The following is a 14799-nucleotide window of genomic DNA, read 5'->3' on the forward strand; positions in this document are numbered from 1 at the left end:
TATGAATGGGTGGTAGCGCGCGCGACGTGAAAATATTTTTCAATTGACAGCACTTTCTCGCCCCAATTCAAATGCATTCCCGCCCGAGGTGGGCACGCCCGCTAGTTTGAGAACCACTGTACTAAAGTAAAAGCAGCCTAACATTCTATTCAGAATTGAATCACTCGTGATCTCGGTTTTGTTCCTAGCTAGCAATAAGAATTCTATACTTGAAGAACAATAAAGTGACTTTGGAGAAGTATTATTACGGTTCGAGTCAAATAATTGTGTACTATTACTCGAAGGAATTTGACTAGCACGATAGTCACTGAAATGCTTTCTAGTTTGGTCAAATCGCTACACACCACAAAAAAGCATCATTCTTATAGTTTGCTATACATTTCCAAGTTTGCTGATATCTTACCGCGTGGTACCCCTCAACGTGACATACCTGACTTCCGTAGTATAGTTGTCGCTTTATATTTCAGGATTGGAGATCCACCCCACCAACGGTGTTTAATCAGTCGTACGAAACCATTACGTCTACTAGACACACTACATATTCGATTGAAGGTGTTCCACGGCGGGTTTTATTTGGATACTTGCTCCTCTTCAGGTAGTTACGACAAAATACAACATGCAGGACACAACACATCATTGAAAATATCAATATTTGTACAGAAACACTGGAAAAAACTATACCTCGGTCGAACTGGACGAGGTTGCCGCTTTTCTCGTTAAAGCCGTGGCGAAGTTTCCTCGTTTAATGGAAGGTAAGGCGAAATCCTGCGTTAAGATTGAGCGACCTCAAAAGACGAATGTAACAGAAGTCACGAATGTCACGATGTAAAGAAAATCAGACAGCAATCAACACAAACACAGCACTCTAGTGGCCAACAGGCACTAAACCTCCACAATCTTCCCCTCTAATGAAAGAAAGGCCAACATTAGAATTGTCCATGTCGACGATCGTTCAGGCGTGCGTTTGATATTACCATCTTCTCAAAGGTGGAGGTTCAGTGGCACGTTCTGGCAAAGTTTCCAAAGAATCTTCCATGTTGGTACCGTCCGCAGTAGGCTCAACCACAGACGAATCGTTGGCCAGTGACTGGTCCGGTTCGGTGTGCTCCCGCTTCACCATCGACTGGATAGTGTTTAGTTGTGGTTGGATAAGGTGTGACGTCCTTGACAGAAATTCCTGATTGATGCCGGATCAACGCATATTTTGAGTTAGCTTCGGGCAATTCGACTTCGAGCGGATGAATTAGTACACAAAAGCAAGCGGATATGGCGAAGGGCATTAGGCAACATAGTTTACCATGAACTTTCGGGCTGTTTTCAGGAATCTAAAAGCGACCCATCAGATGCACCAGCCTTAATATGTCGGATTAATAACAGACTGGAAAAGGTCAAAACGAGGTAATGGAAACTTTTTCCGCTGACAATCCTGGAACGAATTGCTTCATTTTTAGGTCGAGCGTTATATACTGATGTAGGAAATAATATTCTCTCCGTCAATAAGTTGCTCATGTAGAATGCTGGGATGAAAAGGTTCATTATGGATATCAGTTCCTCAACGCCCAGTGCATTGTGATTCTGAAATTTTGAAACTTATATTCCAAGTCCATAAGCTTGTACCAAATTGTTTAACCTGTGCTGATGGAATACTCCACGTTCTGAATCAACTTCAATTTCGGAATCTTCTTAATGACGACTTCTCTCACTAAGATCCGAACATGCAAGGGCGTGAGCTTAAAGGAAGACTTGAACAGCCGAATGATGCGGATTAGACATATAGCTGATAGAAAATATACAGTTTAGTATTCGTGCTTCATCCTGCAGTTCGCATGAAGTCTGTATCTAAAGCAGCTGGTCCCAATCATTTCTTCTTCATTCCCCACTTCGCAGTTTTTCGTTGTCTTCATTCCTCGCGTCCTAAAATACCTCAATCCTACCCTGAAAATGCTCCCTCAAATAAAATTTGGTAAGACTTCGTTTGTGTGGGATTTTTATTTATGCAAATTGAGACGCGCCCGGATTGATATTAACGACTCGTGAATAGAAATCCAACATTGTGCAGTTGTTCGTAATTTATCTGAACAAACATGAATCCGAGTGCGAGTTTACTGTAGTCGTATTCTCTTTCAACCATATAGTCATTACGTTTTCATCTAATTTGTTTACTCGAGTGATATGAATGATGTGACAGGCAATCTATTTGCTTGGATGACTGCACCCAATATCCCTGGGACGTCCGATAGTAGCCTAGCCTACACATAAACAATCACCTTTCATTGCAACAAAGACGTTTTTGTGTACCGGTAACCCGTAAAATTATACGAAAGCTTTATTGCACATCATACAGCTCGTGATAAACGGGTTTGTGACCTCAATATTGGTTATCCATACGCATGCAGGCTAGAGCAGTGCTGCTCACCCTTCCTGAGCACCATCACGACTTTTTTGCAAAATAAATTTCATTCGCACAAACCAATAATATACATACAATGATTGGAAAGTCACGTGAGCCCTGCGTTTCGCTAGTCATGCTTCACCGGGGTTATCTTGGCGATGTAAACAAAAGGTTCGTCGCAATCGTCAGCAATCTTTCTTTAGGAACTAGTGTTGAAGTAGTGAAAATTTTCTATCATGACCGCTGTTGAAAGTGAAATGTGTGCATACTGTGTAGGTTTTGGCCACTACCGGCAGCATGTCCTAATATTTAGACAAAACCGATGTAGCAGTGTGCGAACGTGATGTAGCCTACATTGTGACCGGAGGTGGTCTCGCATGAGCAAATAACGGTGGGTATTTCATAGTACGAGGTAGTGTTGGGATCAGGACATTATCTTCGAGTCATGGCAAATTTTCAATCTAGTCAAGAAGTCATTTCTAAATTTTTCAATTCAATTCAGACAAGTTCTAAAACTGACTCAAGTCTAATCTTCTCAAGTTGTGAAAATAGGCAAGACCTACTTGAGGACTTCGCAACAAACATCACGTATTTGAAGTAACAATAGTCATTGTTCCTTTGTTACGGAGGTACGAAGATTCATCTTGTGGTTTGAATGCTCCTATATACAATTGAATAATGTATACATTTTTCACATTCTATTGAATCGATTTGAATATCTTCGGTTGATACTCGTCAGGGGTAATCATCAGCTTCTTGTAAATACAGTATACAATTGACTAACAAATATCTGCGAAGTCTGGTCTCAACTTACTTCTTCAAACTACTCGAGTACTTCCCAGACCGTTCATTGTCTGCTTCAACAAGTATATTTTATTATACAATTGACTAGCAAAAGTCTGCATAGTCTGGTCTTAACCTGCCTTTTCAAACTACTTGAGTACAATTTAACATCTTATAAGTGTATGTGTGCGCAAGAGCGACCCACAATAGGAAGAAAGTTCCTGCCACTGTTCATTTCAGGTTTAATCGACTTGTGCACAGCCAATGATATATAAATAATACTTCACAGCGTACCCTTTGCAGAGTCATTTAATTTTGATGTCGGCTAGTTTTTCAATTCCTACAGTCATAGTTGACTTGCAAGATGGTGATTTCGAAGAAGTGGACGAAATAGAGGCAGTCAAACATTCTCCTTCACTCAACAAATTTCCAGACTCGCACAGCACCATCCCTTCTTTCAACAGTCGAGGTAATCCTGGAAGAAGTTGATCAAATAACAATGCGCCATCTGGATATTACAGAAGCACGACTCTGAACAGCTTAAGAGCCTCTCCTCTTCATGAACTCGTAAATGAGCTGATACTAGTCGTGACGAAATTTCAATCCGGTTACCAACACCATATTATTATTAAGCATTTTATGCAGGGTATAGATATTTCATTTACTATAACACTTGAAATAACTGCATAACACATCACCTACATACTAGAAAACATCTTTTGTTACAATGTCCATGTCTATGCGAATTCCTATCTTAAGATTTACCTATGTTTGATAGAGTTGACATACGTCCTTCTTTTTCAGGATTTTGAAAATGTCCTCCTTCTTGGGAATTCGTCCTCCTTTACAGCTTTTAGAGCTAAGATAGCGGATATATTTGAATGAAAATGGTCATAAATGGGAAATTCGTGGTTCGAACAAATACAAAGACCTTTTTTTAGTCAACTAACCACAAAGTCGGGAAAAATTAACCAATTTTTCTGGATTTTACTCCAGTATTCTAATTTTGAAAAATTGTCCTCCTTTCGCGATTCCAAAATATGGTAACCCTCATGTTTGAGCCATTCGATAGATGTACTATGTGCATCTATTTTTGTTGCAATTTATGAAATTGTGCTGTGCTATTATGACCAATCGAATAACTGTGTCTAATCGTTGATGTTTCTTGTCCCGTAACAAAAAGATCATTCTCATATATTATTACTTCGAGCGCTCTTGTTCTCTCTTAATGATAATAACAGCACTGCAGTTGGATGGTAGAGCAGGGAATTGACATGACGTTGAGCATCGGAATCATCTTTTAACAATCCGTCCAGGTTCTGCACATCTATGTTGACGCTCACACACAGTTTCTATTAATTTATTAGGCTATGTCGTACAAGCATGTATGCCTCCGACGCGAAAATGCTTAGCAGCTAGTGGGTACTTTGATGAATGTGCATCGTCAAAAGTTATATTACATCCTAGTATGCACCACTGCCTCAATATGCTCACGAAATCAAATAAAACTCAACCAATTGGGGAAAATCAGTGAAATATTACACCAGCAAGGTCGATTGCAACACTCCACAAAAGTCGGCATAACCCAATCTCATACCTCCGCTTAAGCATATCCCGCGACGGACTGATTCCGCCGGGAACCTATCTTATAGCGTCAAGGGGCGTGGTACTTTCTAATCATTGTATAGGCTATATATTATTGCACAAACTAACCGAGAGTTGTTATACAAAATGAAGATGAAGATACTTAACAATATTTTGTTCAGATTGCAACGAATAGGCTAGTATATCTTAGTTTGGCCATCAATTGCACATTTGAAAAGACATCTCCTTTCCCTCGTTTTGATTTTTACTATCGTGCACTTGAACCCCTATCTTCCCGTTAAGTTGTTGTATTGTGTTCAAGAACGTAGCTACTAGTGCTTGGACGGCCTGGTCTTTGTAAGAACCATGCAGCACGCCTATTTAAAATACAGCGTATGTTCACGGGGTGAAAAATGTTTGCTGGCGGAATTCGTTTTCAAAAGATGACACAAAGGTTTCGTAGGCCACAGCTCGTCGAAAGGGTGAAAAATCCATATGTTTGTGGTGAGGCTTCTGCCTGGTGGCTTGGAAAATAATCTCCAAAATTATGAAGAAGAGTAGGCGCATTGAAGCTCAACACCTATGATGCGTTGCTACAACTTTTTTGCTAATTTCCCATTTTATGTTTCGCCAGTAAATGAAAAGAGCAAAGAAAGTAACAACGCCCTGTTTTCGGCTCTTTAGCTCAATCTAACTCGAAAATTTATAAAAGTTCAATAACCTTAAAGCAGCTTCTTGCACCACGACACGGCATCTCGTGACCCGAGTCTCGCTCATGAAAAATAGTGCATTTTTAAATTACAGTAGTATGCCTCGATTTTACAGACATGTATGGCATATAGAACGCGCACACCAAAATTGTATCCAACACAGCTATACGAAGCATGTTTGCCGCAAGCGATTTCGAATCGGGGTGATTTAAATTCTTTTGCTCGTTGCATTTGTGCCACTGTCCACAACGGGACTATTCGGTGCCGACTGCCGACCATTTCGACAACGGGGCATCCATATCAAAAGTGACGTTCATTCTGTTACAAGGTTCTGTCGTCACTGATCCTTTTTGCACCGCATTTTATCAGCGGTATGTTGTCCAAAACTATACGTCTTCATGTGCCCCGACGCAGAAAGGGTTAGCCTCGAAATGAATGCGTCTCATAGGCCCGAAATCATTTGTTACACACCCCTATACTAGATCATGTCAACGGTTTTCGACAATGTTTTCTAGAGAAATCAGCCGGATAATTCCTATAAATTCAAACTAATTTGCGTAATACAAAGGTCGGAATGTTCTCATGATTAAGCCATATTTTGTTGCATTTCTGGCTTATTGGCTATTGCATCCGACACGGTGACTTTCGATGTCTGAAAACTATCCAAAGAATATTTTTGGCAATAAATTCTACAAATATTACAAACATATTAACAGACCGCTCTGGTGCCGTGGTGACTCAAAATTATACCCTTTGCGACCCGTACTTGAATGACCGTCAAAGAGGTAAAAATTTGTGTTACGGTCACTTGCAAATGTGAGTCTGTAATGATAGCATTTACTACTATCCTCGTGCCTCGAGCTAATCGAACTGTTATTACGGATATATGGTGATTGTCCAGAGAAAGAAAACAGAATGTCAATTTGACGTAATGTTTCCAGCGTGTCGCAGGCTCTGACATGCTGGTTCACTGTATGCATGCCACTACGCACGCTTTTAAACAGTGTACAAATGCATGCAAATATTGTACAGTGCGCAAATATTTTTAATTCACTACGGCTGGTGAAAGACTGTTAGTGGTGCGTCGCCAGTCGAATCAATTTTTACAATTGCGTCGCAACTACAAAAATTAGGGAGCCACTGCACTTGAATTTCTTATTTATTTATTTTAAATATTCCACGTCACAAAAAGTAACAATTATTTACGACTGTCATCCGCATTCATCTGGATTTTCATCGGTACCATATGTACCACCTTCGTCATCCGCACTGCAATAACTTTTTCATTCGCACATCTGTTCCATGTCACAGGTTGAATAGCACTGGACCAGGGGATTGAACTGGCAACCGTAGTTGTGGTGTTCTGACTCCGTGTATATATACTGTATGTATTCATGTTGCAAGTGTGCCAGTTCCCCACCAAAAACCCTGGATGATCGCACCCTCCAACAAAAAATCAGGGAAAGCAGCGACGTAGACCTAGATCAATATAACTTCGTCACTCTGCCTAATAATGTAATTAAACCATTTGGGTATATATCTTATTACCTGATTAGCGTGTCCCCTGTGCAGTAATCGTTACGTTGGAAAGGTAAAACGGCTATATCTGTGAAAAGTTGCATGTCTTGGGAGCATGCTGTGATGCAAAAAAAAACTGGACATTATAAAAGAAAACTGGCAGTATTTTTGTTTTTAGAACACCACAGTTAGCCCAGATCAAGTGTAAAATCAAAGGCAAGAGAATTTTCTTTGAAACTTGTTCCTCTGTGTAACAGACGTGACGTTCGAAATACCACGTATTTTTTAATTTGAAATCAGTACTCGATATAGGCTATATATAGCTGGTATTGGTCGCAGAAACTTAAAGGATTGATATTTCAGACGAACAAATATATATTTTGCCAGAATGGAGGTATGCAGACCCATTGGTAGTACCAGTTACATTTGACAAGGGAAGTGAAGAATCGGCTTTTAAGAGTGCACCGAAAAATATGACCAAATACATTGAATCGGGAAACTTGCAATTTACTTCACATAATAACTATGGATTTCCGAATGCTATATGTCCGGGAGTAAGGTAGGTCTGCTCGCATTGTTACGGAAGATACTTGAAATATAAGGACTTGATTTTAGGTCGATTCATGTTGGAAAGATGGTATCAGCTAAGACGCGTTTCTTAATACATTGCAGTGACGGGCCAAGTGAAAATTGCAGTATCTCTAAAATATGCCCGAGAAATGATCCCTCCATCGAAAATGAGGATTGACAAGATAGTATAATACATCAAATACTCAAAATTCAAAGAGTCGATCTTTAATCAATTCTTATAACGTCTTATTCGCCGAAATGGGTCTTTTCATTATCGACCGGGTTTCACAAATCATTTTGACATGTTATACGGAAATAAAAACGGATTCTGGATCTACCCCATAATAACAGTAAAAGTCTGACAGTCGGTGTTGCTCCAAACCATCGATCGATTTAATTCTCTTTCTCTGATATTCCTAAACCGCTATCAACAGAGCAATATGAAGCACGCGGGCCACGGGTCCCCGATCCTTTTTCTGGAAAAGACCTGATACTATACACACCTCGTAGTGTCAATCACATTCAAATAAATCGCGATTTAATTTTGCCTACATCGAAATGAAATACATTTTCATTAACGTTTGCAGCGTGAGCAGCATGTCGCCCGAATATGTCTGCGTAGGCGGAATTTCCAAGGATATCAGTGCGAATGGCACGTGCGGAGATTTTGCAGGTCAGTCTGTTTTACTTGTAAATGAAGCAAATTCGTAAACTTGATGTATTACGCCGTGATTAAATTAGATGATAATTTCTGATAATTAGGTTGGGGTGGGAGATCGGAAGGTGCCGAAGTTGACAGAGGTTTGTCTATGATTTCTACAAACAATACAGTATTGTGATTCGCTGTCCCTTCTCATAATTTCAGGTATAAGGACTCGTCGGTTTTCCTGCTACCTAGGCAGGAGATATGATCTACCGGTTGCCAATGGATTCAACCATTCTTCGTCGGATTTGTCATCGACTATTCTGATATTCTATCGTTGAGAATGGATGGATCACTTTTCCCGATAGCCCGCTATATTACGCAAAGCTACCTGGAATTTTTGCCGGCTTCATCTTTCATCGTGACTATTATTCCTTGGAAATAACATGATTCGGTGACATGTCTAAAATACTTCTAATTCCGAAACAACACAACAAAATTCCGCATGGGTTAGGAAGGTGTGTCTACCTTGAAGTATGTTGCCCGTCTGTTCAAATATAGGGGAACATGATTCATTGATTCCAAATTTTCTGTACAACCGTCCACAGGAGGCATAGCAAACATATAAATCGCAATGCAATGCTGAGTGGATTTTTCGAAGAAATAAAAAATTAGTCATTACTTCATTGTCACAGTCGGTGATGCCTTTGGATTAGGGTTGCATTTCAAACAAAAATTTAAAACAAACATGTTTGAAACAGGGCCCTTGTTTGAAACATGTTTTTATTGTTTTTTTTAGCCAAGACGTCACGAATATTCAATTGTGACATCATAGTGGATTGACATTGACAATTTATAATATACAGGTAAATATAGCTCCGTTGACGAAATATCTGTACTGTTGCTGCTGAACCGACTATTTTGAGGGTTCCAACCATCCCATATCGAAATACGTCCGGTATATCGGATGGCAATTTTCCGTAGGTACATACAACATGTTTTTTGGAAAGTATTTACTCAATTATGGCATAATTTCACAATTTAAAAAACAACAATCTTTTTTACTTCTTCAAAAAGGCTTTTGTCTAAAACACTGTCCAAAACATGTTGTAAACAAAGCGTTTTCAAACACTGTTTGTTTTAAATACAACCCTACTTTGGATACATTTTTTCTAGTATAGTATTTAGGGCTGGGCAAAATCGAGTACCTGAGTGATTCGATTCTGAATCACGTAATATGCTTCGAGTCGAGTAATCGAGTATCACTCATTATGACGTCATAACAGAATGCAATATGTCAACAAAGAATATAATGCCTGTTATCCATCACATTAAGGAGACTTTGGTATTTTTCGACCCTGTTGATTTCATTGCACTTGGCGACAATGTTGTGGGATGATCATGGCTTCGGGAATGTGCCATTCCCAGTAACGTTCTTAGGTTTGTACTACAGGTTTCGTAAGGTACGATAGGGCCAATCAAGGTTTCAAGGCTTCAACAGTGAAAATTAGTATCGAAACTATATTTATTGTCGATAAATTTACTTTCAGTGGCGACGAACGTCTAATTTCAGTACTCGAAGAAATGGTATTTGACTACTCGACTCGAATCATTAAAATTAATACTCGATTCAGATTCGAGTACTCGAATCATTGTGCCCAGCCCTAATAGTATTCTCGGTTCGTGTTTACAGTCTGCTCCTGAACTTCGTTGTTATTTCTTTGTGTTCATCAATTGATATTTATTGTTTACGCTATGCCTTATCCGCATTAGTGTGACCATGCCTTCCTCGTTGTTTTTCGCCATTTCGCACGATCCCTATTCTCTAGAGCAGTGGTTCCCAACCTGGAGTCAACGAACCCCCTGGCGGAGCGTAAGAAATTATTTTGGTGTCCGTGAATACGTTGATGAATTTATGATAAAACGATAAAGGATGCAAGCGATACGCGGCTACCAACTGTACCGCTATGCATGAAGATAAATTGATGCTGTTGCCTGCAGTGTCCACATTGAACTGAAACTACAATACAATATTCCAACGCATGTCGAACACATTCAACTCATCATTACCCTGTCTATTGCGCAATATAACGCACGCGGATTAGTTCAGGAAATGATATAACAGCCCTTTATTCAAATTTGCCTACATTGACTAAGTTTCGGCGCGCTACTTTTGGTCCCCTTTTTAAAACACTTTATTTTAGTATTATGTTATTCAATTAAATGACAGTGGTGTGTTAAACTTTTGTTCATTCGTTCGGTCGAACGACAACTTGATACAGTACAGTATAGTGCAGTAGCATAATTATTACAATAGTCAATAGTATGTTATTTCATTAACAGGAGAAATTTAGGCAAGGTTCCGCAGAATGAATACTTTGTGTAAAGGGGTCTGTGACAACAAAAAGGGTTGGGAAACGCTCCTCTAGAAGGACGAGAAGGGCGTAATTTCAGTATTTTTCAGTATAACGAATAAACCACCGCAATGTGGCGACTACCGCACTCGACGACTGTCGGAACTATATGTTGTTAGCGAGACTCCCCATTATTAACCCGAACGATCGGATATCTGCAATCCATTGCAGGCAGGTGTTATAATCTCTGTAAAATTTACGGGCTGATTCGTGTAATTTGCAGTAAATCCCATTGTAATATTGCATTCTGCGCTAATTTGCAAAATACAGCAACGTGATATTCACGCCATTGTGTTAGCTTGCCGCTCCAGGATGCTGTCCGTTGCAAACATTTCCAGTTTCCGTTACGTCACATGGCACATTTAATTACACGATGACGCAACAGGATTTCTTACTATCGATCTATCAAACATGAAAACCCCCGGAGTCAATGTATATGCTGGTAGATCAATGCATGAAACAATCGGATATTGTTAGCAATTACATACTTAAGACCGATTTGTTAACATGGCGTGGCAAAGAATGTCAAACGTTTCCAGAAATTTAGGTTTTACAATATCACGTAATATTTGAAAGACCGCAACCGCCGTTCCATCAACCCGTCGGTAGGGGTGAAAGTCCGCGGGCGACCCAAAGTTATTTTGTAACTCAGCCAAGTAGAATATTTTCGCGCGGATTTTTCTACATTAAATTTCTCTTCGCAATTCATAAGATTTGGTGTCACTAGATTTCTTGATTTTAATATGGGGAGACCCACAACAAAAATAAAAATATTAGTAAAATATATCTCAAAATAGTACGCATAATTTAAAGTGAGTCTAGCTCAGGTGTTCTCAGCCGTCTTTTGGCCGTGGCCCATTTTCGGGTTCGAAAATGTACTGTGGCTCACTTCTTATCATAGAGTTATAGTCCTATTCAATGTGTGATATTCGCCGCCGCCGAAATGCCTATTTCTCTAAAATATGCACATTTTCTCTTACTAGTCATATTTAAATGTAAGCCTATCGCGCGAAGAAATTTTTCAAGTTGAATAAATCTCCTCCAACAACCAACCAACGGGATATGTTCGCCCCCTCGAGCTTTCCCCAATTGGGGGGTTGGGGTGCGACAGTTACGGCCCTGGAACATCGTATACCTCTTGTGTATTTCCTCTCTTCCACTCATGTCAAGAAACCTAATGATCCAATCCCCTCATCCACTTTGTGATTAGGGTTTAGTTCCACTATGGTGGGGAATAATATAACCATTCTGGGTCCGCTTCAAACAATTCTTTGGTGAATGGGATACTAAAGAGAAGTGGTGGAGGAATTTTTTAATATACTAAGCTAGTTGTACAATGTACATTAGGGCTCTTCAAATATGACTTTTTTTCTCAAATCGCACTGGCTACTTGATAAAATTGTTAGGTTACCTAATTTAAGCCTACACACCAAATTTGGTTCAATTCCAACCAGTAGCCGCCTTGCTACAGAATAAGAAAGTTTATATTTATTATATAAAAATAAATAGCAAAAACTTTGAACATTTTCTGTTCACCCCGTGAAAGTGTTAGGTTGTCTATCGAAACGATGTTCACCAAATTTGGTTCAAATCCAACCAGTGAAAGCGGAGTTATCGCCGTCGAAAAATTTGGATTATCAATAAAATAGTATTTACGGTGACCAATTCTTTAATTATTTATTACTGTGGTGCCCACCGTAATTACTATTTTATTCGAATCCAAATTTTTCGACGGCAATAACGCCGCTTGCACTGGTTGGAATTGAACCAAATTTGGTGAACATCGTTTCTGTAGACAACCTAACACTTTCATGGGATGAACAGAAAATTTTCAAATTTTATGTTATTTATTTTTATATAATAAATAGAAACTTTTTTCTCCTGTAGCAATGCGGCTACTGGTTGGAATTGAACCAAATTTTGTGTGTAGGCTTAAATTAGGCAACCTAACAATTTTATCAAGTAGCCAGTGCGATTTGAGAAAAAAAGTCATTTTTGAAGAGCCCTAATGTACATAGTATGTTTTATACAGATTGAAGTTGCGATGTCATGACATTAAATCCAATGATACAATCAATTGATGTTACTCTTACAATATGTACAATACCTTCAAGGCCGGACAATTTAAAACCGACTCCAAAGATTAATGTGCTGCGTTAAATTCTCAGCCGATTACGATTCCTTGCGGTGGTGCCGTATAGTTCCACAGGAAGTTGATAGCTTATCAATAATATGCAATTGTGACTATTTGTATGTTACAATAATGCGACCTGCCTAAGTACCGTAAATATACATCAAATGAATTTCAGTACGTTTTTATTGCACATTGCACACCATTTTCAAGGCTAAGCCGAAAGACTTGGTTACTTCAGCATTAACTTCCAGATATTATATAATTGAAATTATTTTCGTTGCTGTTGACCGTACTTTGTCATAGCCGGTGGACAAATTCCGCCGTTTTCCCTCCCATTTTCGACTTGTACATTGTGAGTCCATATGTGCCACTACCTCTCATCATAGTCGGATGAAAAGCTTTTTACAGCCTACGTGTAATTCGATAATATGAATATATTTTCGAGTACATGAATATAAGAATATATATAACTAAACTTTCACTAATTCTAAAATGTTCCGAATAGCTCTGTGGCCCACCTCATATTACTCCTATAGTCCACCACCTACACCAGGGCGGGCAACTTCTCCAGTCGGTGGGCCGGAAGTAGAAAAATTAGGAACTTGGCGGGCCGGATAGCTGAATCGATACAATATTTGCCCATTTATCCACATATAGGCTAAACAAGGAATAAATCGCATGCAATGAATGTATTGTAACGACAGCAATGTCATTTCAAAGCCATTTCTCGCCGACAATGATGAAGACAATGGGGATTTGAGAACACCATTGTCATACAGGGGCCGCGATGTCTGCTTCTCTCTGATCAATCAACACATGGTGCAATCCTTAATTAGGGTTTCAAGGCGTTTGATAAGCCCGGCACTCCAAATTTACCAAAATATCAATTAATTAGGGCTGAGTACATCGCAAATACCGAAAATGCTAGTCATCTCGCTACTATGAACTTATGAGTAAGCTCCACTCTCGCACGCATTCTCGGTAATGTCCATTCTCGGTAATGGCTTTCTCGGTATTGGTATAGAACCCCCGCGGCCCTAGTCTGCCGAGATTCCCCACTACTTGCTTACTACGTCAAATTTTAGTGACTGTATGTTATTATTTGCGTGTGTGCGCAGCGTGAGAGAGTGGAGTTTACGCCTAAGTCAGTAGAAGCAAGAAGACTTGCATTATCGACATTAACGGTTCTATAACAATACCGAGAAAACCATTACCGAGAATGGACATTACCGAGAACGGCCAATGCCAAGAATCTAACTTACTGACGAGGCGTTGTCGAGAAGATTATCTCTGAGAATGGACACCGAATTTGGCTAAGCCGTCATACAGATGCACACGACCTGTATATATTGGGGTTACCATATTTTGGAACCGGGAAGGGAGGCCACTTTTTCAAAATTTTCAAACTTAGAGCACCGGAGCTAAATCCTGAAAAAATTGTTAATTTTTCGTACTGCTAGGTCGGTTGACTAAAAAGGGTCAACTTTCCGGCTCAGCTCTCGAAATACCCGCCGGAGCGTTATTTCGGTGCTGATTTACGGTATCTCAGTCGAATTTGGCCATAAATTTGACAAAAATTCTCAAAAAAGAGGACAAAATCCCAAAAAGGAGGACACTTCGGCGTCTTCGGAGGACATTTTTAAAAATCTGAAAAATTAGGGCAAATCGTCCTAAAGGAAGACGTATGGTAACCCTAGTATATATGCATAACATGACTGCTTTGCATACATTGCATTCTCGGTAATGTCATTTCTCGGTGGTGTCCATTCTCGGTGGTGTCCATTCTCGGTGGTGTCCATTCTCGGTGGTGTCCATTCTCGGTAATGGCTTTCTCGGTAATGGTTTTCTCGGTAATAATTTTCTCGGTATTGATCGGTCACCGGCCAGCGGGCCATATTATGAACTAAGACGGGAAACTGTCCGCGGGCCGTATGTTGCCCGCCCCCTACACCCTATGAGAACCTCTGACAAGCCTTATTCGCATTTGTGAGAGAACGGTGGGCCTAAATTCGTAGTGTCCCCTGAAGTCCGTTGGGATTCTGTGGAGCAGT

At 39.8% G+C, this 14799-nt stretch overlaps 1 protein-coding gene across 2 annotated transcripts in view; it reads left to right on the forward strand.

Annotated features, from left to right (window-relative positions):
* LOC145454024 (uncharacterized) overlaps positions 1 to 11768 on the forward strand; it is a 55871-nt gene extending 44103 nt beyond the window's left edge. The window contains exons 11-16 of one of the 2 annotated variants that reach the window (XM_080332036.1): positions 468 to 595; positions 661 to 752; positions 7375 to 7546; positions 8145 to 8230; positions 8320 to 8358; positions 8423 to 11767. In XM_080332036.1, the coding sequence (XP_080188162.1) occupies positions 468 to 595; positions 661 to 752; positions 7375 to 7546; positions 8145 to 8230; positions 8320 to 8358; positions 8423 to 8541 (636 nt within the window). In that variant the 3' untranslated portion in view covers positions 8542 to 11767. Of the gene's footprint in view, positions 1 to 467; positions 596 to 660; positions 753 to 7374; positions 7547 to 8144; positions 8231 to 8319; positions 8359 to 8422 lie in introns of both variants that reach the window. The other variant, XM_080332115.1, reaches the window with a different exon arrangement.
* Positions 11769 to 14799: the final 3031 nt, after the last annotated feature.

This window comes from Botryllus schlosseri, chromosome 1 (genome assembly GCF_051294905.1).
Source record: "Botryllus schlosseri isolate E-star chromosome 1, Bs_hap1, whole genome shotgun sequence".
Taxonomy (NCBI): Eukaryota; Metazoa; Chordata; class Ascidiacea; order Stolidobranchia; family Styelidae; genus Botryllus; species Botryllus schlosseri.